Source organism: Neophocaena asiaeorientalis, unplaced genomic scaffold, assembly GCF_003031525.2.
Source record: "Neophocaena asiaeorientalis asiaeorientalis breed wild unplaced genomic scaffold, Neophocaena_asiaeorientalis_V1.1 scaffold268, whole genome shotgun sequence".
In the NCBI taxonomy this organism is placed as follows: Eukaryota; Metazoa; Chordata; class Mammalia; order Artiodactyla; family Phocoenidae; genus Neophocaena; species Neophocaena asiaeorientalis.
Window position 1 is genome coordinate 3,270,185 of NW_020173979.1, and position 22,765 is coordinate 3,292,949.

General features: G+C 49.0%; 1 protein-coding gene across 2 annotated transcripts in view; it reads left to right on the top strand.

The window, feature by feature from the left end:
• STK10 (serine/threonine kinase 10) overlaps nt 1–22,765 on the top strand; it is a 119,245-nt gene that overhangs the window by 74,550 nt on the left and 21,930 nt on the right. For both annotated transcript variants that reach the window (XR_003004263.1, XM_024753344.1), the window contains exons 8-12: nt 4,995–5,129; nt 5,987–6,532; nt 9,010–9,140; nt 13,387–13,510; nt 13,961–14,140. Coding sequence is in view for 1 of the 2 variants with exons in the window: in XM_024753344.1 (XP_024609112.1) it covers nt 4,995–5,129; nt 5,987–6,532; nt 9,010–9,140; nt 13,387–13,510; nt 13,961–14,140 (1,116 nt within the window). In the remaining variant the exon portion in view is untranslated. The remainder of the gene's footprint in view (nt 1–4,994; nt 5,130–5,986; nt 6,533–9,009; nt 9,141–13,386; nt 13,511–13,960; nt 14,141–22,765) is intronic.

Genomic DNA, 22,765 nt, shown 5'->3' on the forward strand with positions numbered 1-22,765 from the left:
CTCTTCAACCCACCCCGTTCTAGCCCAGCATTCTTGTCAAGGTCATTGGTGCCTTCTGGACTTCGTGGTCAGCTCAGGCCTCGGTGCTGGTCTTGCTGGACTCAGCAGAGCCACAGGCGACCCTCTTCCCCTTGGCTGTCAACGCCTGATGTCAGGTCTCTACGCTCTCTTGGTTTCCTTCCTTCTCACTGGCCACTCGTCTGTCTCCTTGGCCTTCTGTTTCTCCAGCTCATTAACGTGAAGTGTGCCAGGGCCTTTTCCTCCATCTCCGTCACCTTGACGGGCTCGTCTGTTTGCCATGACTCCCGCATTTCTGCCTGCAGCCCGGACTGTCCTCCTCGCCCACAGGCCCTTGTATCTGGCTGTTTACCCTCCACCCCTTTAGGTGTCCGTAGATATCTCAAACTTAACACATCCGCAGCCGAGCGCCCCCATCTTTCCCCAAGTATGCTCTAGCGATGGCTTTCCTGTCTCATTCGATGGCAGCCCCACCTTGCCAGCAGTCTGGCCCCAAACCTCGCAAGCATCCTTAACCCCTCTCTTTCTCACACACTCTGTATCCATTCCACTGGGGAATCCTGTTGTCCCTGGCTTCAGAACATGCCCAGGATCCAGCCACTTCTCACCACCTCCATTGCAGCCAGAGGGAAAAACATAAGTCAGCTCCTATACCTCCTGAGTCCAGAGCCCCTTAATGGCTCCCATCTTACTCAGGGTAAAATCCACAGTCTCAGTGACCTGCAAGGTCCTGCAAGGTCTGCCCGCCCCACCTTGACTCCTCAGACTTCTCTTCCTCTTGTCCCCTCACTCTTCCCCAGCCAACCAGCCTCCTTGCTACTCTTCAGACACTCCAGCCTCAGGGCCTTTGCACTGCCTGTCCACTATGCCAGGGATGCTCTTCCCCTAGACACCTCCATGGCTGACTCTTTCTCTTCAAGTCATTGCTCAAATGGCAGCTTCTCAGTGAGGCCTCTGTACCAAGTACCCTGTTTAAAACCTACTGCACCCTCACATTCCTAATTCTTCCTCCCCTGCCCTACTTTTGATTCTTCCATGGCACATAGCACTTATAGCATATAACTTACATGTTTATTAAGTTTATCGTTGATCTCCCTGACTAGCATGTCAGCTCCCTGGGGACAGCTGTCTTTGTTTTTGTCTTCGTTTTCGTTTTTGCTTTCACTGATGTGCCCCAGTCATCCAGAATAGTGCCTGGTATGGAGAGGGCCTTCGTTAAATACGTTTACTTATTTTTACTTAACTAAATGTTATGTAACCTCTTCTCCATGCCAGGTTCTATTCTAAATGCTTAGCAAATGTTAGCTAATTTAATCCTCAAGACAACCCTATGAAATAGGTACTGTTTGGATCTCTGTCAAACAGATGATAAAACTGAAGCACAGAGAGGTTAAGTAGGCTGCACAAAGTCACACAGTGTGTAAGTGACAGAGCTGATTTCTGATCCTGGTCATCTGGTTCCAGAGCCTGTTCTTTTGACCACTCTAGTAAGTTGCCTCTCTGAATGAATGAAGGAAAGAAAGAGAGATGGAATAAAGTTAGGAGGGAGGGAAGGAGGACTGAAGGAAAGATGCTGACACCTGAAAACTTGGAAGTGTTATTAGGCATTTTCTAAAGCCAGTCTTGGAGTGTGGGACATCCCGGCTGATGGTTTGTAAGCACACAGAGGAAAACTAGGCTCAAGTTCTTGGGAAGGATGACTGGGTAGATGGCAGGAGAGGTCCTGGCCAGAGGGTGGGTGCCAGCTGGCGAGCTCTGTGGCACCTTGGGGCTGGCTCCCTGCAGAGATAGTACAGAACAGCTTTTCCTCTTCCTGAAGGAGCGGTCGGCTGTTTCCCTCTGATCTGGGTCTTCCACGGGGTTGGCCGAGCACCTTTCTAGGGACCCACGTGCCCGGACCAGCCTGTCCCTGTGGAGGTACACAGTGCACTGGCCACCGGGGAAGGCCCCGCACCCTTCTGTGCTGGGCTTTGTCTCTAATGGGCCTCTTGGCAGCTTGGCGGTTGAAACGTCTTTTCTAAACACAACCCTGGAAGTAACAGAGCTGATGCAGTGGAGGAGGTGGTCTGTGCTTTGTGTCCCAGAGCAGTTTACAGAACAGTGTTCCGGGCCTAATCAGACACAGGAGGGCCTGCCGCATCTGCCAGCCCCTCTTGCCCGGGGATTCCAGGACCTTGGCGTACAGGGGAATGGCCCTGCTCACCTGCCCCTCTGTCAGAGGCTTTCTTCCCCATGCCTCCCCTTCCGCTTCCTAAAGACCCCGGGCTGCTCAAGGGAGGCCATGCGGAAGATGTTCAGCCTCAGGAAAGCAAGGCTCCTGGCCAAGCTGAAGAGTCACTAATTTGGTCAATATGTGATATGGCCCGATGAAAACCTGGTATTTCCAGAAGCCTGTGTTTGCATTATTTGTTTCTGCCACACCTGCTTCAGCAGCTGCAGTGAAGTGTCCCGTGGCTTCTTGCTCCAGTTCACGTGTGTGAGGTTGTGCAGTGTGAAGCTCGGGAAGCTTTGGGATCTGATTCTTACCTTCAGTTCCAAAAAGCTGCACTCTGGGGCTGCAGGAGGGGATGGGAACGGCTGGGAGTGCAGACTGGTGCTTAAAGGCTTCTCTGACTGTGGTTCTCCTGCTGGTGATGGTGGTGATGATCGCAGTGGCAGTGGTGGTAATGGTAGGCATGGTGATGGCAGAGGCAGTAGTGATGGTGGTGATGATGGTGGCGGTAGTAATGACGGTGGTGGTGGTGATGATACAGATGACGGCTGCTGTATTTTGAGCTCTTACTACAATGCTTAGAACAGCCATACTATTGTTCCCAGTATACAGATGAGCAAACTGAGGCTCAGAGAGGTTGAGTGACTTGCCCGAGTTGCTGGAAGTGGGATTTTATTCCAGGCAGCCTGGCTCTCGAGTCTAGAGCCAGCAATCTTCAGTGCTGTACTCTCCTGCCTCTCACAATTAGTACCTCCTTATTAATATCCATTTCAAGACCTTTTGGAGCCACACGGCGGCCAGAGTGATACCTTCAAAGGGTTACTCTTTATATCACTGCAGCCCTTGTACTTGCTGCTCCCCCTGCGTGGAATTCTCTGTGCCCAGGTCTTTCTCTGGCCAGCCCCTTCACATCCCTCAGGGCTCAGCTTGAATGTCACCTCCAAGGAGGGCCCTCTGCCCAAAGACCTAGGCAGACTCTCCGGCCACCCATCCACTGCACCAATCCAGGCCCATGTTCCTCCAGCCTATCCTATTACCTGATCTGAAAAATGATCTTGTCCTTTGGTTACGTACCCATTGTCTTTCCCGCTCAGCTGCGAGCCCCCGAGGCCAGGGAGCTTGCCTGTCTCCTTGTTTGGCCTTATTTCAGCACCTGGCACATCACTGGCCTCAACATGGGGCTCAGGCATGAATCAACGAATGAACGGGGTGGGGGGGGGTGTGGGAGAGAAAGATAAGAAATAAAATTCTTCACGTCTTTACTAGTTTGGACTAACTAGAGAAAGTCAGGCTGGCTTAGGAAGATCTGAATGACAGGGCTCTTTAAAAGGAGTGAGGTGTATTGCTTTCCCGTGTGCAGAGTGGGGTACCCAGGTTGAATAGGGTGTTGCCTCTGGCCTTCCACAAATGTACTAAACAGATCAGAATGAACAAGCAGATAGGAATGATTTGTAGTGGACCTATCAGGTGTGAATGTGTTTTCAAGGTGTTTTCAAGAAAACTTATTCTCTTTAGTCATTTAAATACTTCCCTGTCCCTCCTCTGATAACTGACAGTAAAAACAGTGAATTTCATCAGAGCCTTCCTGCGCATTTCAAATGAGCAAATTCCAACCTAACAACTGCCCCACCCTGCCCCTGCCAATGCCTTTCTAAGTGGGTGTGGGGAATTGAGGAATCCCTTGTCCCTGTCCACAACCTGGTGCTGGGGACAAGATGCTCAGAGACAGACTTGTACCAGGGAGATCTTCGGGCTGATTTACCATTTACCTAGGAATAGAACGTACACTGCTTGGCCTCGAGATTTTGCAAACACACACATCCACCCTGAGACCTATACGAGCGTGCTCATAGCAGCTTTATTAATAGTTGCCCCAAGTGGGAAACAATACAAATGGCCAGCAACAGCAGGAAGAATAAACAAACCGACAGAGTCACGTGGTAGAATACCGCACGGGAATCAAAAGGGAAGAGTTTACCGACATATGCAACAGGGTGGGCGAATCTCATAGTCTCAGCTCAACTTGCGTTGAGTGAAGAAAGCCAACCACGAAAGGATACGAACTCTGTGATTCTGTTCAGATGAAGTTAAAGAGAAGGCAAACCTAGTCTCTGGAGCTGGGTGGCTGTGGGGAGTGAGGTTGACTGTACGGGGAATGGGGACCTTCTCGAGGTGATGGAAATGGTCTGTGTCTTAAGCTGGGTGGTGGTTACACCAGGTGTGTACGTATGGAAATAGTCCCTGAGCTTAATGATGTGTGAACTTTACTGTGTGTAAGTAATTCTTCAATAAAGTATATGTGTGTATACGCATGTATATACTGTATCTATTATATTTTTTAAACCGTATATGAAAACCTTTTAAAAAAGTAAATTAACAAACAAACCTCCTGAAACATTACTTCTGCTCCCGCTTCGGGCTAAGCTCTTCCCTGCACGTGATCTCATTCCATCCTCATGCCTTCCCTGTGGGTCTGGCATTATTGTCTCCACTTCAAAGGTGAGAAAGAAGCCTGTAGCTCAGAGAGGGAAGGGGACTTGCTCGGTGTCACACAGCTGGTGAGTGGCAGAGCTGGCTCACTTTCCACCACACACAGGACTTTCTGAGCTGCCTCTGGGTCTGCCTGACCAAGTTCACGTTCACGTTTCGCTCAGGGATGCCGCTGGCCTTCTCCGCCTGGGGGATCGCCTCCCCCAGCCTTGGCTGCCCCTCCTCACCCCCCAGCCCACAGTGGTTCTGATCCAGCTGTCTTGCCCCCCCTCAGCATCCCTTCGTCAGCAGCATCACCAGCAACAAGGCTCTGCGGGAACTGGTGGCCGAGGCCAAGGCTGAAGTGATGGAGGAGATTGAAGACGGCCGGGATGAGGCGGAAGAGGAGGACTCGGTGGATGCCACCTCTGTAAGGCCTGGAGGAAGCGGGGAGGGGGCGGGGGCGTGCGGGAGGGGTGGGATCCCCGCAGGCCTTGACTGGTGTGGGAGGGGCCCGGCGGTGCAGGAAGGGTTCCCTTCTGTTTATCCCCAGCTCAGAGGTCACAGGCCCCCACGCCACCAGTTACGTAAGATCGCATGTAGGCTGGGATGAGGCAGCAGGGCGTGTTGACCAAATCCTGTACGTTTTCAGGGAAGACCAGGAATCAGATGTTTTTTTTTTTTTTTTTTGCTGTACGGGGGCCTCTCACTGCGTTTCACAACAGCAACTATTCACAGTATTTCTCGATAGCAACATTTCCAGTACTTTCTACCCCTGAAAAGCTCTAAAAAACAAAAAAAGTGGCTAATAGTCTGAATCTAGCCCCTGGATAGGTTTGGCTTGGCCTTTCTGTGATTTTTTTTAAAATTTGAGTTAGTTACCATCTAAAAATTGGGAGATGTCATGTACAAGTCCAGATTTGAGCTTGCCTTGGAAAATTGGAGGGTCTGGGCACAGGGGACCCATTTTCCCATGTTGTCACAATTGGCTGGAACGGAGTAGCCACTGCCCCCTTGCGACAGGGCATGAGCTATCTAGCTGGCCACGGTTGCCTCCACTCCTAGGAGGAATACCTGTTCCTCAAAGCAAGTAGTACAATAATTTGATTGTTAGTTAGGCAATAAGGAGTGGGGAGGACTGTGGCCTACTAGAGAGGGATACCTATTGTACCTCCCTGGCCCACTTCACCTTGTGGGTATCTGACTTTCTGACCTCACTGCGTCTCTGACTCTTGCCTCGGACACACAGTAGCATGGCCTTGACTATGTTTTTTTTTTTTCTCCTAGCCTCTGGGGAACCACACTCGGGAATCCTCTGAGGTGAGTCAGCTGAGCCTCGATGCTGACAAGCTTCTCAAAGAATCATCTTTCACCCCACTGCCACCTAGCCAGCCTCAGGACATTGTGAATGGGCCCAACCAACCCTCTGGGGACACATCCCTCCAAGCCAGCAGCCCCCCAGATGTGGCCCCTGGAAATGAGAACGGCCTAGCAGTGCCCGTGCCCCTCCGGAAGTCCCGACCGGTGTCCATGGATGCCAGGATTCAGGTATCCGAGGAGAAGCAAGCCACTGACCAGGGTGGGGACCTCAGTCCAACAGCCAGCAGGTCCCAGAAAGCAAGCCAGAGCCGTCCCAACAGCAGCGCCCTGGAGACCTTGGGTGGCGAAAAGCTGGCCAACGGCAGCCTGGAGCTCCCTGCCCAGGCGGCTCTAGGCCCTTCCAAGAGGGACTCAGACTGTGCCAGCATCTCCACCTCCGAGAGCATGGACTATGGCGCCTCCCTCTCAGCCGACCTGTCCCTGAACAGAGAGACGGGCTCTCTGTCTATCAAGGTAACGAATGCTGCCCCTCGTGCCTCAGGCTTGGAGCAGGAAGCACTGCAGAATGTGTTGTTGCCCGGTTTTGGTGTTTGAAGGCATATGGTGGCTGCCTTCCATTATAAGTAGTTCATGAGACCGCTCTTTCTTTCAAGAGCTCTCCGTCTGATTCATAGTTAAACCCCCAAATATCTGAGTTCGGTCTGGGATTTAGTCACGTCAGGCAATTAATTGGTTTGGGTTTTAATTTCAGTTGGGGTTTCCATTTAAATTGGGTTTGGTTAAAGGCCCTGCTAAAATGGGGGAGAGACAATTCTAGAAGCGAAAGTTCTCTGACTTGGAGGTCAGCCGTGTGGTCCAGCTGCCGACTGATTCAGTTAAAGGGAGTGGGCTCGAGGCTTCCTCCTGGCTCGTGGCTGTTCTGCAGGAGGTAGCATTGTGAATGACAGCAGCCACTGCACTTGAGAGCTCAGCACGGGGCCTGTATTGCAAAATGCTTAAAAGCAACCACAGATGTGGCGCCTTCAATCATCCCAAAGTACAGCCCAGCAAACAGAGGCTCAGGTGGGAGGTGGGGAGCTGGTCAGACTCCAGACTCTGAGCTCTGAATCCCACATGCCATTCTGCCCTCGCGGTGGGAGCTTTGGCCTGCTTGTCCTCAGGAAGGGCAGACCGCATCCCCTGCCCATCTCACAAATCGTGAAATCTTCGTGAACTCACTGTTGGTCACCTGGTTGGCCACACTGAGGACCTCATCCCCAACCAAGGCTGAATTTACGGAAGGTTCTGCATCTTTTTTTCTTTTTCCTTCTGTCACTTACTTGGTGAAAATGACACAGCAGAGACTCAAAAACATTGGCCAAATGAAAGGGAGCCAAAGGAGAGGCAGTCAGCCAGCACAGTTAGCTTTGGGAACAGAAAGAAAGCACAGTTTTAACAGGTCACCAGGACAAGCAGAGATGGCAGCAGCTTTGATGTATAATCATCTTCCTTAGGATAGGGGGTCTGTCCCTTCTCTTCTTAAAAAGACACTAAGGGTTAAAAAGAAAACAGTAATTTTTTTTTTTTCTTTTAAATAAAGGTTGACCCACCCACAGCCGGGTCCCCACCTCTTCTCAAGGGTATTGAGAACATCCTTTGCTGACGGGCTGGCAGTGAGTCAGGGAACGAGGCTCTTCTGATAAGAGTCCACGGCTGCGTCAGCACCCTTGGCTTGACGGGGAGCCTGTTACCCCCAGGCGGAGGCCCTGTGACCAGGAGCAGCTCTAGTGTGAGGGCTGCACGCAGGCCTCCTTCCTCCCCCGCCATCTCCAGCCAGCCTGCATTTCTGGTTGCTAGCCTGGCTCATCTTGAACTGAGTCCTGGGACACGTGAGCTGGATGCTGTAGGGTGATGGGCTGCAGGGTGACCTTTCAGGGCCCATAGCATCCAGAGCTCCTGGGCGAGGTGCTATGGGAAGAGGTGGGAGCCTGCAGGGGAGGGGAACCCAGGCCTCAGGGCCAAGGGCAGCCTGCTGGGCTCGACTGAACGGGCACGGGGGTCAGCGTGGACTTTGAGGGCAGAGGCCTCCTGTGGGCGCCACCCTGGCTCTCCCTTCACTCTCAGGCTGGCAGGCCCTCGGAAAGGCCGGCCTGGACTGCACCAGGAAGGGCCTCGGAAACCAGTGAGAGGTCGCAGGGGAGGGGTCGTGATGACTTCCGTGCAGGCCCACGGGCCTCATCCGAATCAGGATGGAGGACCTTCAAAGGGTATTTAAATACCCTTAACTCCTCCTGGAGGAGTTCTGGCAGCACTGTGTAAGCAACCACACGTGAAAGGCATGCTTATTCGTAGGGAAAAGTAAAGATAAAGATTATGAATAATCTCATGGTGGCTCCGGATGGGCATGGCCTCCTCTGAAATTCAGGTCAGGTCAGATTTGGCTGCCAAAGCAGTTATGAACTCCGGTTTTCCGGGCTCTTTGGGTTTTGGCATTGAGGATAAAGAGATCGTGGTCTGCAATAATAAGTATCAAAAATAAATACCAAGTGTTGAACCCTTGCCACGAGCCGGGTGGTGGTGTATGCCCCACCACCATCGCACCTTTGGAACCTCCTCTGACAGGTCGAGGAAGCTGAGGCTCGGAGAGGACAAGGGACTTGCCCAGGGTCACAGAGCCAGTAGGTGGTAGAGGGAAGATTGGAACCCAGCTCGCTCTTTCTGACGCCGCGTCTTGTGTGTGAGAGAGTGCTGGCAGCCAGCGAGCAGGGGATGGGCCGTGTCTGAAGGGCGAGATCAGGGAGAGGAAAGGGCCCAGTGTCAGACACTCAGCCCACCCCCCCCAACCCCGCCCATTGAAAAGCTTGAGGCAAGAGGGGGACAATGGACAGTCGCCTCCTACCTGGATGGGGCTGAGGCTCTGGGGCCAGGAGGGCTGTGGGCTGCACCCTCTGTGTCACCCGTGGATTCTTAGCTGTGATGCTGAGCTTTGCCTGATGATCTGCCCTGGCCAGAACTCGAGGCTGCACAATAAGACCCTCAAGAGGACACGCAAGTTTGTGGTGGATGGCGTGGAGGTGAGCATCACCACCTCCAAGATCATCAGTGACGATGAGAAGAAGGACGAGGAGATGAGATTTCTCAGGTAAGCCCGGGAAGGGCCGCTGATGGTGGTGAGAGGGTGGGGATGCGGTGAGAGGGATGGGCGTGGGTCCTCCTGGTGCAAGAGCTGTTTGTCTGTCTACAGCATCAAGTGTGGGATCAGGGACACAGAAGGAAGCTGGCTTTGCCTGAGATCCTGCATTCTCTAACCCACCCAACCCCCCCATCCACCAATCCATCCACCCACCCATCCATCACCTACCCACCTACCCAGCCCTCCACCCTCCCCTCCAGCCAGCCAGCCATTCACCCATGTATCCATACCCCCCAGCAGGTTGGGGGACATGGTGGTGACCCAGGTAGTTGAGGCTGTTGCCTTTGTAAAACTTATACCTCATGGGCCAACAAACAGCACACAAGATAATTCCCAACTGTGGTACATGCTGTGAAGGGAATAATATGGGTGAAAGGATAGTGAGCCCCTGGGCCGGGGTCGGGGACGCCGCTCTGTGGGAAATCCCCTGAGCCAGAGCCAGGAGGTTGAGAGGAGCTGGCCACGAGCAGAGCCGGGGGATCACGGAGGGACCTGCGAGGCCAAGGCCTGAGGGTTGACCGCGTGGCTTGTTTAGGGACCTGAGAGGGCAGGGCTGGAGTGTGGAGTGTAAGGTGGGAGGGAAAGGATGGGGAGCCGTCCCAGGACGTGCAGGGCCAAGGTCATGTTGGCCCGTGGGCAGGGGTGGAAGAGTGTGGATTTCATCCCCAGTGTAGCTGGAGTGAAGCAGGTGGAGAGTGACCAGCGGTAACATCCCTTTAGAAAGCCAGCTCCGCTGCCGTATGAATCTGGGCGTAGAGGTGGGGCAGGACTGATGCAGGGATCCAGGGAGACCCCGGCCAGGATGGTGGCCGGACAGAGGGAAGAAGTGGTTGGATGCAGCATGCATTTTGGAGGCAAACCCCATGAAACTGGAAGGGATTGGTGTGGGGAGGAGAGTGTTAGGCAAAGCTGTTTGCTAGGAACTGTCTTGGCACTTTTAAGGCGCCCTGACAGCCCTCCTCAGGGAGACCCTATCTCGGCCGTTCTGTAAATTAGGAAACTGTTTCTTTTCTTTTTTTTTTTTTAACTTTTTTTTTTAAGGTAGAGTTTATTAATTTATTTATTTTTGCGGTGTTGGGTCTTCGTTTCTGTGCGAGGGCTTTCTCTAGTTGCGGTGAGCAGGGGCCACTCTTCATCGCGGTGCATGGGCGGCTCACTATCACGGCCTCTCTTGTTGCGGGGCACAGGCTCCAGACGCGCAGGCTCAGTAGTTGTGGCTCACGGGCCCAGTTGCTCCGCGGCATGTGGGATCCTCCCAGACCAGGGCTCGAACCCGTGTCCCTTGCATTAGCAGGCAGATTCTCAACCACTGCGCCACCAGGGAAGCCCTAGGAAACTGTTTCTTGGTGGGAACTTACCTGCCTCAGGTCATCCAGGTGAGAAGCTCTGTCTGTGTGAGGATTCTACCCAGCTTCCACTGGACCAGGAAGCTTGCTGGGGGGCTGCCAGGGGTGGGGGTGAGGGGCTTTGCAGTTAGGGAGGGAGGCCTTGGACCCACGAATCTCCCTTGAGGCCAGGCCTTTGAAGGCTAAATTCATGATTGATTTGTAACATATCATATCAAACACATTCATATCTTTAAAAAGCACAGGGACTTCCCTGGTGGTCCAGTGTTTAAGACTTCACACTCCCAGTGCAGGGGGCCCGGGTTCAATCCCTGGTCGGGGAACTAGATACCACATGCGTGCCACAGCTACGACCCAGTGCAGCCGAAAATAAGTAAATAAATATTAAAAAAAAAAAAAAAAGAAACAAGGCCTGATTTTCCTAGAGGGGTGGGACAGGGAGGGTGGGAGGGAGACGCAAGAGGGAGGGGATATGGGGATATATGTATACGTATAGCTGATTCACTTTGTTATACAGCAGAAACTAACACACTATTGTAAAGCAATTCTTCTCCAATAAAGATGTAAAAATAAATAAATAAATAAATAAAATAAAAAGGAGAGAAAAAAAAAAAAGCATAGACATCCCAAAGCCAAACATAAACAGTTTTGGATGGCTGGGGGCATTTCTGCCCTCTAGGAGCCAGGGGGGTGAGAGGCAGACTTTTCATTGGTGGAGTTTCTGCGTGCATGCGTATGCGTGCACACACACGCACGCACGCACGCACACACTGGTGTCCTCATCTATGTGCGCTGGAGAGGCTTGAGGCTGGGGGAGGGGTGGGTGTGGTTGCCCTTGGACGATGACGCCACCTTCTGTTTTAATGGTCACCTTGGAGGTGACCTGTACTCCTCACTCTTCAGACACCAAGGGCTCAGTTTCCTTTCCATCACCTCGCCTCTGGGCAGTTCAGGTTCCTGGGGTTGAAATTCCAGACCCAGCACACCCTGTCTAGAAGCGATGCCTCTGGCCCTGGCACTGGGCCTCCACCTTCCTCCCAAGCAGAGGAGTGGGTGCCACTTAGGTTTGGAAGGTGAGATTTAGCCGTGGTGGAGAAGAGGTGCTCACAGTGAGAGAACAAGGCTTTGCTTGTTTGCCTGCTGTGGTCTGAAGGTCTGCACGTCCTGTCAATGTGGCCAGGCCGCCAGGCTGCAAGCTGTGGCGGGCTCTGGCCCACGTCCCTGGTCGTACCTGCATCCTAGCATTTCCGGAGGATTGGGTGACACGTAGGCTTTTGAATGGTGTCACCGGATAGTTGCTCTCACAGATTGAGGCTGCTAGGTCAGAGTTCCTTCTGGTTTTGCCTAAAATTGCTGGTTCTTTCCTTCTTAAGCCTGTGTCTGCCTGCCTTTCCCTTGTGAGAACTCAGGTTGGTCAAGGAGGAAACGTCAGAACCTGGCTGCTTACCTCCTTCTCTGTTCGTTTTTTGGTCAGTTGTTCTCTGAGCCTTAGTCTCTCTTGTGTCAGGGTCTCCCTCTCTTTGTCAGCTCTCAGCAATCACCTCCTGCCTCCTCTCTTCCCAAACGCAGAGGCTCCCGAGGAAGCTTTCTTCTGTGCCTCTAGAAAGCATTTCTGGCTTTTCCCAGAGACTGGGCAGCCTTTACCTCTTCTTCTCGTTATCATTCGAGAAGTTACCACTTGGGGAGTGATTGCCATGTGCCAGACAGACACTACAGGTATCATCTCATGTAACCTTAAAGAACCTGAGAGGTAAAGATTATCTCCCCATTTTACAGATGCAGGAACAGAGCCTGCACAGACTGAGCAACTGCCTAAGGGAAAGTGAGCTGAGCTAAGATTCAAATAAGGCCCCCCGACCCCTGAGAGCGTGCAGGCCTCTCCTGCAGCTGTTCCACTCAGAGCTGTGAGGAAAGCCCCACAGCGGGGGTGGCCATGGTACAGGCTGCAGACGCTGTTCACAGTCAGGAGGCCCAAGTTCTTTCTGCATCATTTTAATTTCTGATTCCATAAATGATACGTATCAATTTTTAATGGACTTGCCCAGAAAGAAACACAATTGGTGGGGTTTATCCCACCAGTATTTTTTCTGTGTACACACATACACACAGTGACAATAGGTATGTTACCAAATGAAGGTACACTGTGTGGTTGGGGTCAAATTTTTATTGTATTTACATTTTGAATAGGTGATATCGTGGTTCAAATCTCGACAAGAAAAAGAGGGTAAACAGCGAAAAATTTCCCTCTCTCACTTTTCTGCCAGCCATCCAGCTCCCCTCCTTGTGTTAATATTTTACAGTGTAATCCTTCCAGAAACACTCAGTGTTTAAATAGGAAAGTAAACGCACACATACACATGCGCGCACACATACACATGCGCACACACATACAGGGTCCTTTTTGTTTTTCACCCAGGTGGTAGGTAGCATAAGAGACCCACACTCTTCAACACCTTGCTTTTTTCATTCAGGGATCCATCCCTATCTGTTCATAAAGAATTGCTGCATTTTTCATAGATTTTTTTTTTCCATGTAATTCAGTATCTCCGAGCTAATTTAAAGATTTTGTCTTTTGTTTCAGGTCTGTCCGTGTTCTGTGCCGCTTTTTAAAATTAGAATATTCCTGTTTTTCTTATGGATTCGGAAGCACCCTTTATATATTAAAATTATTAATGTTTTGCCCGTCCATAAATGTCCAGTAAAGTCTGAGTTCTAAGTTCGCGTCCTGCCTCTCCCCCAGTCTTGTGTGACGCCTCTCCACGCCCCAGCCTTCAGTGTCCCTAGCTAGGAGTTATATGATCACTGAGGGCACTTTCTGACGGAAATGTCCACATCCTTCCACCCTTCAGGCGCCAGGAACTCCGAGAACTTCGGCTGCTCCAGAAAGAAGAGCATCGGAACCAGACCCAGCTGAGCAGCAAGCATGAGCTGCAGCTGGAGCAGATGCACAAGCGTTTTGAACAAGAAATCAATGTGAGCGTGAGAAAAGATGGGTCCCTGTAGGGCTTCTTGCTTCCATGTTTTCTTTGAGCGGAAGTTGCAGAGTGAGGATGATTGGGCATGGAGAATAATTCACAACAATTGCCCGATTCCCCTGTTTCCTGATCTCATTAGGCGTTGACTTATAAACACAGCATTGCACGAAGGTCACGATGCGCCTCTGAGTCACACAGGAGGATCTCTAGAGGGGCCATAACCTTTACTGAGCCCCAGGCAACAGCCCTGCGAGGTAGATGGTCTGGTCTTCCTTTTGTACATGAGCAAAAAGACTCAGAGAGGTTCAGTGACTTGTCCCAGGTCACACAGCAAAGAGGTGGTAGACCTGGGATTCAAACCCAGGTCTGAGCACGGGCTCTGGGCTTTCCCCATCTCCCTCCCAGGTATAAGGTGACTTTCCTGAATTTCCCTTTCTGCTCCTTCCAGGCCAAGAAGAAGTTCTTTGACACAGAGCTGGAGAACCTGGAGCGTCAGCAAAAGCAGCAAGTGGAGAAGATGGAGCAAGACCATGCTGTGCGGCGCCGGGAGGAGGCCAAGCGGATCCGCCTGGAGCAGGAGAGGGACTACGCCAGGTTCCAGGAGCAGCTCAAGCTGATGAAGAAGGAGGTGAATACGTGTTGGGTGGAAGCAGGGGTGTCTAGGAGGATTAGGACCCTCTCAGTTGCAAGTAATCAAAACCCAACTCAACCTGGCCTCAGAAACAGAGGGAATTCGGGGGAGCTTGTATACATGAAAAGCTCACATCCAGCTATGTCTGGATCTACACCCTCCCACTGTGCCATTAGGAGCCCCTTCCCCATCATTTGGGCTCTGCTTTCCTCTGTGTGGATTTGGTTTCAGGCAGGCCCTCGCCATGTGGCCTCAGGCAGCTTCCTGTACATCCCCCCAGCTTAGCAGCCCTCGCTGAGAGAGAGCAGGAGGAAGGAAGGGATGGCAGTTCAGGGAAACTTGAGATGCTATCTCCAGAGGGGCAGTGGGTGCTGGATGGGTGCCCTACTCTCCCTTCCCCCAGAACAGCAGCCCCCTAGTTTGGACCTATGTACCTGTTCTCCCTCTTTTCCCATCCAGCTGGAAGGGGAAGTGGGAGGTGGCAAAGAGGTAGATGGTCCTGAGACAAGGGAAGGGTGGCGTATTTCTCAGCCTGCCCAGGGAAGGGCATTTGGGTCCCAGAGAGCAGCTCACACCTCCCCCTGTGGAGCCAGACACTAGGAAGCTGGGACAGACTTTCTTTCCTAAACTCTCAGGAGGAAGGAGGGGGATGAGGAGGGTAGAAGCCCTGGGGCAGGTATACCAATCAAGGCTGCTTCCCAATCTCCAGATGGGAGCAGCAGGTGAACAGCTTCCGTGGTGCTCGGGGACCTCAGAACCCAGCTCCTAGACTTGACTGTGACGGACATGACATTTGGTGTATCCAAGGGCCCTCCGGTGGCTGCCTGTGGGAACCGGGGCCACTGGCTGGCTGAGCAGGGCCAGGGCTGGGATGAGACAACTTGTCTAGGGCACAGAATTTAAGGAGGTGCCAAAAAACTCCATAATCAAGATAAATAATATTCTGATGCAGTGTTTTCAAATAAAAATTCATGTAAAATATTCATGATGAACAGAATATCAGCTATTTAAAACAGAGGCAGGGGACTTTCCTGGCCGTCCAGAGGTTAAGACTCCGCGCTTCCAGTGCAGGGGGCGCGGGTTTGATCCCTGGTCGGGGAACTAAGATCCCACGTGATGCGTGGTGCAGCAAAAAATAAATGAAATGAAATAGAATAAAATAAAATAGGCAGGATCCGACAGGGCTGGGGTTAGTGTGAGGCGATGAGGCTGAGCCCTGCAAGTATAGGACTTGACCCGGTCTGTATTTGAATTTTGTTCATAATATTTTTTTGGCATGAATTTTGAGTTTTTAAAATTGTATTTATCTTGATTACTGAGTTTTTTGGCATTCCCTCTTGTGCCTGAGGTGAGTGCCTTGACTTATCCTGGTCCTGAACCTCCTGCTGAGAGATGGGCCAGTAGGCTGAGATGTGTGTGGGGGACGAGGGAGAAGCTGATACTAAGCACATCCCCAGCCCCAGTGCTGGGAGCACAGACTTGGTTCCAAGTCTCGGCTGTGTGGCTCAAAGTGAACTGCTGGGCTTTGGACAAGCTACAGGCAGACCTTGTTTTAATGCACTTCGCAGATACTGTGTTTTCTTTTTTTTTTTTTTACAAATTGAAGGTTTGTGGCAACCCTGTGTTGAGCAAGTCTTTCTGCACCATTTTTCCAACAGCATTTGCTCCCTTCCTGTCTCTGTGTCACATTTTGGTAATGCTTGCATATTTCAAACTTTATCATTATGATTACGTTTGTCACGGTGATCTGTGATCAGTGGTCTTTGATGTTACTTTTGCAGAAAGATTACAACTCGCTCAGATGATGATGAGCATTTTTTTAGCAATAAAATATTTTTTAAGTTACGTACCGTTGTTTTTTTTTTAGACATAATGCTGATGCACACTTAACAGACTACAGTATAGTGTAAAGATAATTTTTTCTATGCACTGGGAAACCAAGATATTCACGTGACTTGCTTTATTGAGATGTTTGCCTTATTGTGGTGGTCGGGAACCGAGCCAGCAATATTTTTTGAGTTCTTGCCTGAGTTCTGGCTGCCTTCTGTCACAGTGAGTTATTCAGCTACTGTTCTGTTGAATATCTACATGTGTGGCACTGTAGGAGGTGCCAGGGATACTGTAATGAACAAAATAGATAGGGTCCCTACACTCAAGGAGTTGTTAATTGCCAGGGAAACCAGAAAAAAAAAAAGCACAACATCAAATAAAAAAACACTTGCCCATTGCGTACATGCTGTGAGAGCAAATAGGTTGGTTAACTAGAGAAGTTACGGAGAGATCAGTATGGGACATTTAGGCTGAGACCGGAAGGATGTTTCTAGGAGGGTGGAACGGCATGTGCAAAGAACATTCCAGTAATAAGAACATGCCAGGAGGCTGGAACAGCATATGCAAAGGCCCTGAGCTGTGGGAAAGAGCTTGGAAAGAACTGAAAAAATGATCAGTGTGGTAGGAGCTTAGGAAGCAATTGGGAGATTCGGACGAGATGAAATCAGACAGGTAGAGAGGGGCCAAATCACGGAGGGAGGTGAGTCAGAGGCAGGAGTTTGCTGTTTGATTCGGTGCTGTTTACCGTGCATTCCTCTCAGATATTTTGAGCATTAAATGAGAAGCACCCAGTGTCTGCCCCAGAACAAGTACCCCGCGGATTCCAGTTTCCTCTTGGCGCCTCACCCCATCACGTACACGCACCCTTTGTACGTGTGGGTGGGGGAAGGAGTTGTGGGGACTTTAAAAGTGGAAAAAAGAGGAGGTGCCTGGGACGGGGAGGTGTGAGGGGTCGCCACGGAGTTCCTCGCCCTTGGCCGGCACCGACCTTTAACAAAGGTGGACGTTCTTGTTGTTGGCAGCATTCTAGGAGGGTTTTCAAGCCTGTCAGTGAATTCTGAGGCAGTGCGTGGGATCTGGTACTTGGGCTTCTACTCAGATTCACTTGTTAGGTTTTTCTTTTTCCCTGGGTGTTTTTCTTCAAAAAGTTTTCATGGAAAGAAAAAGCTTGACCTCTTTGCCCTTTTGGCTTCTGCCGTTTGCTAAGACTGTGACCCTGTCACTGTCCTCCCATGAGGCATTCTTGCTGCCAGGACTCCGGCTCGCTGACTGAACAGAGCTGCTGGCTTTAACCTGCTTCATGGTGGAGCCAGGCAAAGTGTAGGCGGCTTGTGCTTGCTTCCGGTTCCCAGAGCTAGCTGCAGGGGTTTTGTTACTTAATTAATCAGTATATATTTTTAGAGCTCCTACTGTTTGTCACCCCTGTATTCGGCAGTGATGAGCAAATCTTACACAGCCCCTGTCCTCAGATTTGCCATTGTTGTAAGAGGCTGTCAATGCGGAGAGAGTTGCATGTTACATGGTTATAAGAAGTTTGAGAACATACTACATTTTTATCAGAGGGAGTAAAGGGGGAAGGTGGTCTTTTCCACTTGTAAAGAGAGAAGCAAGTTCTTTTAGGACGGCATCATAGGGAAGTGGTTGTGTGGGCCTGGAGTCAGAGAAACCCGAGTTTGAATCCCGACTCTGAGCTCAGGCAAGCTGCTGCAACTCACGGAGCCTCTGTCTCCTCTGTGAAAGCAGGTAATGACAGGATCACTCATGAAGCTGTTCTGGATAGAGACTAAATGACAGAACCAGGCCCCTGGCACCTGGTAAGCACTTACTGCATGCTGGCCCTTTCGCTTATTCTTACCATTATCATTATTATCAGTTTCCAAAGTAAGGTCTAGAGATTCTTGCTGGTGGGGGCCGGTGAAGGGCTTTGCTTCATGGTACCCCCCCCGCAGGTGTCCCAAGATTCCACGTCCTGCCATTGCCTACTGCACAGTCCGAAGACCTTTGATCACAAAGGTCACCTGTGTGAGGGCTGCTGGCGAAGCCCAGCAGGGAGGCTTGGGTACGCCCTTGGATTGGTGGTTAGGATACACCAGCAGGGGTGAAGGACAGAAGCGGGCATGAGCAGGACCCCCAGTTGAGCAGGCTCTGAACTACCCACAGATGCATTAGCCAGCCCAGTGCTGCATCAGAGGAATCCACATGTGGATGCTGGAGAAGAAGACCATACACAGACCCACGTGGGCGAGCAAGGAAGGGTTCACCCTGTCCATCTCCCTATGATCCACTGAATGTGAGAAAGCCAGTCATGGTGTGATCTCAGGCATAGAAAACGTACAAAAATAACAGAGGGTAAAACTTGAGATGCCTCATGGGACCTCTTTCATGGTTACTAATGACCTTCCAGCATTTAGGAGGTATGCATATAGGAAAAATCATTATTCGTAAGCTAGTTGAATGGGGACGTGTTTGTTCTTCATTGTTGTTTCAAGTAATTAACTAAATCTAGTACTGTGTGTGTCTACATATAGAAATAGAATAAATGTATAATTGTGTTCTATGAGAATGGAATTGATGGTCTGGTCCTCAGTCCCCATACACACAGTACACTTAACATCCACGAGAAACTCAGTGGACAATTGTAACTTACTTCTTAGATCATCTAAGTTTGAAAACAAATTCGATCAGTCTTGAAGGAAATCTTTCCAGAACTCTTTGTTTTCCTGCCTTCCTAGGCAAAACTCATTAAACATAATTTAACTATTTCTTAAATAGTTTGGATCTCTATAACATCAGAGAGTTATATTCCTGGAAGGACCCTAGAAGTTTTAGTTAAAAGCCAGATCATTTTTTCTGATGAGAAAATGGGAAACGAGTCCAGGGACTGTTCCAAAGATGTGCAGTTGGACCAGAAAGCAGAATTTCTGACATGTAGTAGAAAGCCTCTCTTTATAGGCCTCAGCCAGAGCAGCGCTGGTCCATCCCTGTCCTCAGGGGTTACTTATGAGCAGGTCCAGGTGTCCCTTTGCTAAGTAGCTCCATGTGACTCTACTCTGAATGTTCTTTTGCTTTCTCCCTCCGTTGTCAGTGGTATAAGAGTTCTTACTGTTTTCAGTGCCTTTAGCAGAAACCTCCAAACCCTTTTCTAAACTGCTGTTTCTCATCTTCTGTCCTGGAAAACCACATCATCAAGCTTGAAAAGCACACTTCTAAGCTAGTGCATCCTTTCAATTGCATGATGCCTTGAATGGGGCTGTCAGAGGCGTTTTGACGAACACCTGACTGGTGCTGAATTATGGTTAAGTACCATATTATCCAAGCGAGCCCTTGGAAATGGAAGGTGAAGTGGCACAAATGAGATTTTTGAGATATTTTATGAGGACTTCTAACACAGTGATTCTCAACCAGGGACTCTTTTGCTCACCATGGGACATTTGGCAGTGTCTAGAAACATTTTTGTTGTCACAACTGGGGAGAGGGTGCTACGGCATCTAGTGGGTAGGGGCAGCGATGCTATTAACATCCTGCCTGGTGTGTAGGACATCCCTTGCAACAAGGAATTATCTGCTTCCAAAGGCAGTAGGGCCAAGGTTGAGAAACCCTAATCCAAGGCCATTAAAGCTAAAGAACAAAGGGGCAGAATTCAGATTACAAACCTAAAACCATGAAAGAAAACACCCAAGAACTGGAAGAAGAGACAATAGAGAATAGCTGGTAGGGGCTTCCCTAGTGGCGCAGTGGTTGAGAGTCCGCCTGCCGATGCAGGGGACACGGGTTCGTACCCCGGTCTGGGAAGATCCCACATGCCGCGGAGCGGCTGGGCCCGTGAGCCATGGCCGCTGGGCCTGCGCATCCGGAGCCTGTGCTCCACAACGGGAGAGGCCACAACAGTGAGAGGCCCGCGTACTGCAAAAAAAAAAAAAAATAGAATAGCTGGTAGGATTTTGGGGTCAGATGATAGTGTATGTTTAACTTTAGGAGAGGCCGCCAAACTTTCCCAAAAGAGTCTGTATTATTTTACATCCAAGACAATGTGTGAGAGTTCCAGTTGCTTCACATCGTCACCAGTACTTGGTATTATCAGTTTTATTTTTTCTGTTTAGCCATTTGGATAGGAAGTGGTAGCTCATTGTGGCTTTATTTGCATTTCATTAATGACTAAAGTTGAGTATCTTTTCCTGTGTTTTTTTGCTATCTACATATCTTTTTTGGTGAGGTACCTGTTTAAACCTATTACCCACTTATTTAACTGGGTGATTTGTTTTTTTATTACTGAACTGTGACAGTTATTTTTACATTCTGAATACAAGTACTTTTGTCAGTTATATATTTTGCAAATGTTTGCTCCCAGTCTGTGGCTTGTCTTTTGATTCTCCTAACAGTGTCTTGCATAGAGCGGAAGCAGTTAATTTTGGTGAAGTCCAACTTATCATTTTTTCTTAGGGATCGTGCTTTTAGCGGCTTATCTAAGAAATCTTTGCGTAACACAAGGTCATATGGTTTAGATGTTTTATAATTTTAGGTTTTATATTAAATGCATAATGTATGGGTGAGTTTCACTATTATTATCATTATTGTTTTGCCTGTGGATGTCCAGTTTTCTAGCACCATTTGTTGAAAAGACTGTGCTTTCTCCACTGACTTGCCTTTGCATCTTTGTGCAAAATCAATTGACCACACATATATGTGTCTGTACCTGGACTCTCTGGGCTGTTCTATTGATCTGTCTTTTACCAGTTCTACAATGTCTTGATAAATACATTTTTACAGTAAGTCTTGAAATCAGGTAGTGTGAGTCCTCCAACTTCGTTCCTTTTTTCAAAATTGTGTTGGCTATTCTAGTTCCTTTGCCTCTCCATATACACCATAGAATCAGCTTGTTGATTTCTATAAAAATGTCTGCCGGGATTTTTTTTTTTTTAAACATCTTTATTGGGGTATAATTGCTTTACAATGGTGTGTTAGTTTCTGCTTTATAACAAAGTGAATCAGCTATACATATACATATGTTCCCATATGTCTTCCCTCTTGCGTCTCCCTCCCTCCCACTCTCCCTATCCCACCCCTCCAGGCTGTCACAAAGCACCTAGCTAATATCCCTGTGCCTTGCGGCTGCTTCCCCCTAGCTATCTCTGCTGGGATTTTTGATTGAGATTGAGTTGAATCCATGGATCAAGTTAGGGAGAAGGGAATTTGAACAATATTGAGCCTTCCTTTCCGTGAACACAGTACATCTTCTCCATTCATTTAGGTCTTTGACATCTTTCCTTAGTGTTCTTTTTTAGTTTTCAGCATACAGATTCAGCATATATCTTGTTAGAATTATTCTTATCTCATATTTTTTTTGGTGCTGTTGTACAAGGTCCTATTTTTTAATGTCAATTTCTTTTTTTTCTTCCTTTGTGAGTATACCAGCATTTATTTTTAATTAATTAATTAATTTTTTAAACATCTTTATTAGAGTATAATTGCTTTACAATGTTGTTTTACTTTCTGCTGTACAACAAAGTGAATCAGCTGTATGTATACATATATCCCCATATCCCCTCCCTCTTGTGCCTGCCTCCCACCGTCTGTATCCCACCCCTCTAGGTGGTCACAAAGCACCAAGCTGATGTCCCTGTGCGAGGCAGCTGCTTCCCACTACCTATCTATTTTACATTTGGTTGTGTATATACGTCAGTGCTACTCTCTCACTTCATCCCAGCTTACCCTTCACCCTCCCTGTGTCCTCAAGTCCATTCTCTACATCTGCATCTCTATTCCTGTCCTGTGCCTAGGTTCATCAGAACCATTTTTTTTTTTAGATTCCATATGTATGTGTTATGCTTGAATCCCCTGCATCGGCAGGCAGATTCTCAACCACTGCGCCACCAGGGAAGCCCCTCAAACTTTCTTTTGATATTCATTTGTATGGAGTATCTTTTTCCATCCTCTCACTTTCAGTCTGTATTGTCCCAACGTCTGAAGTGGGTCTCTTGTAGACAGTGTATATATGGGTCTTGTTTTTGTATCCATTCAGCCAGTCTCTGTCGTTTGGTTAAAGCATTTAATCCATTTACATTTAAGGTAATTATCGATATGTCTGTTCCTATTACCATTTTCTTAATTGTTTTGGGTTCGTTTTTGTAGGTCTCTTCCTTCTCTTGTGTTTCCTGCCTAGAGAAATTCCTTTAGCATTTGTTGTAAAGCTGGTTTGGTGGTGCTGAATTCTCTTAACTTTTGCTTGTCTGTAAAGGTTTTAATTTCTCCATCGAATCTGAATGAGATCCTTGCTGGGTAGAGTAATCTTGGTTGTAGGTTTTCCCCTTTCATCACTTTAAATATGTCCTGCCACTCCCTTCTGGCTTGCAGAGTTTCTGCTGAAAGATCAGCTGTTAACCTTATGGGGATTCCCTTGTATGTTATTTGTTGCTTTTCCCTTGCTGCTTTTAATATTTTTTCTTTGTATTTAATTTTTGATAGTTTGATTAATATGTGTCTTGGTGTGTTTCTTGTTGGATTTATCCTGTATGGGACACTCTGTGCTCCCTGGACTTGATTGACTATTTCCTTTCCCATGTTAGGGAAGTTTTCAACTATAATCTCTTAAAATATTTTCTCAGACACTTTCTTTTTCTCTTCTTCTTCTGGGACCCCTATAATTCGAATGTGGTGCATTTAATGTTGTCCCAGAGGTCTCTGAGACTGTCCTCAATTCTTTTCATTCTTTTTTCTTTATTATGCTCTGCGGTAGTTATTTCCACTATTTTATCTTCCAGGTCACTTATCCGTTCTTCTGCCTCAGTTATTCTG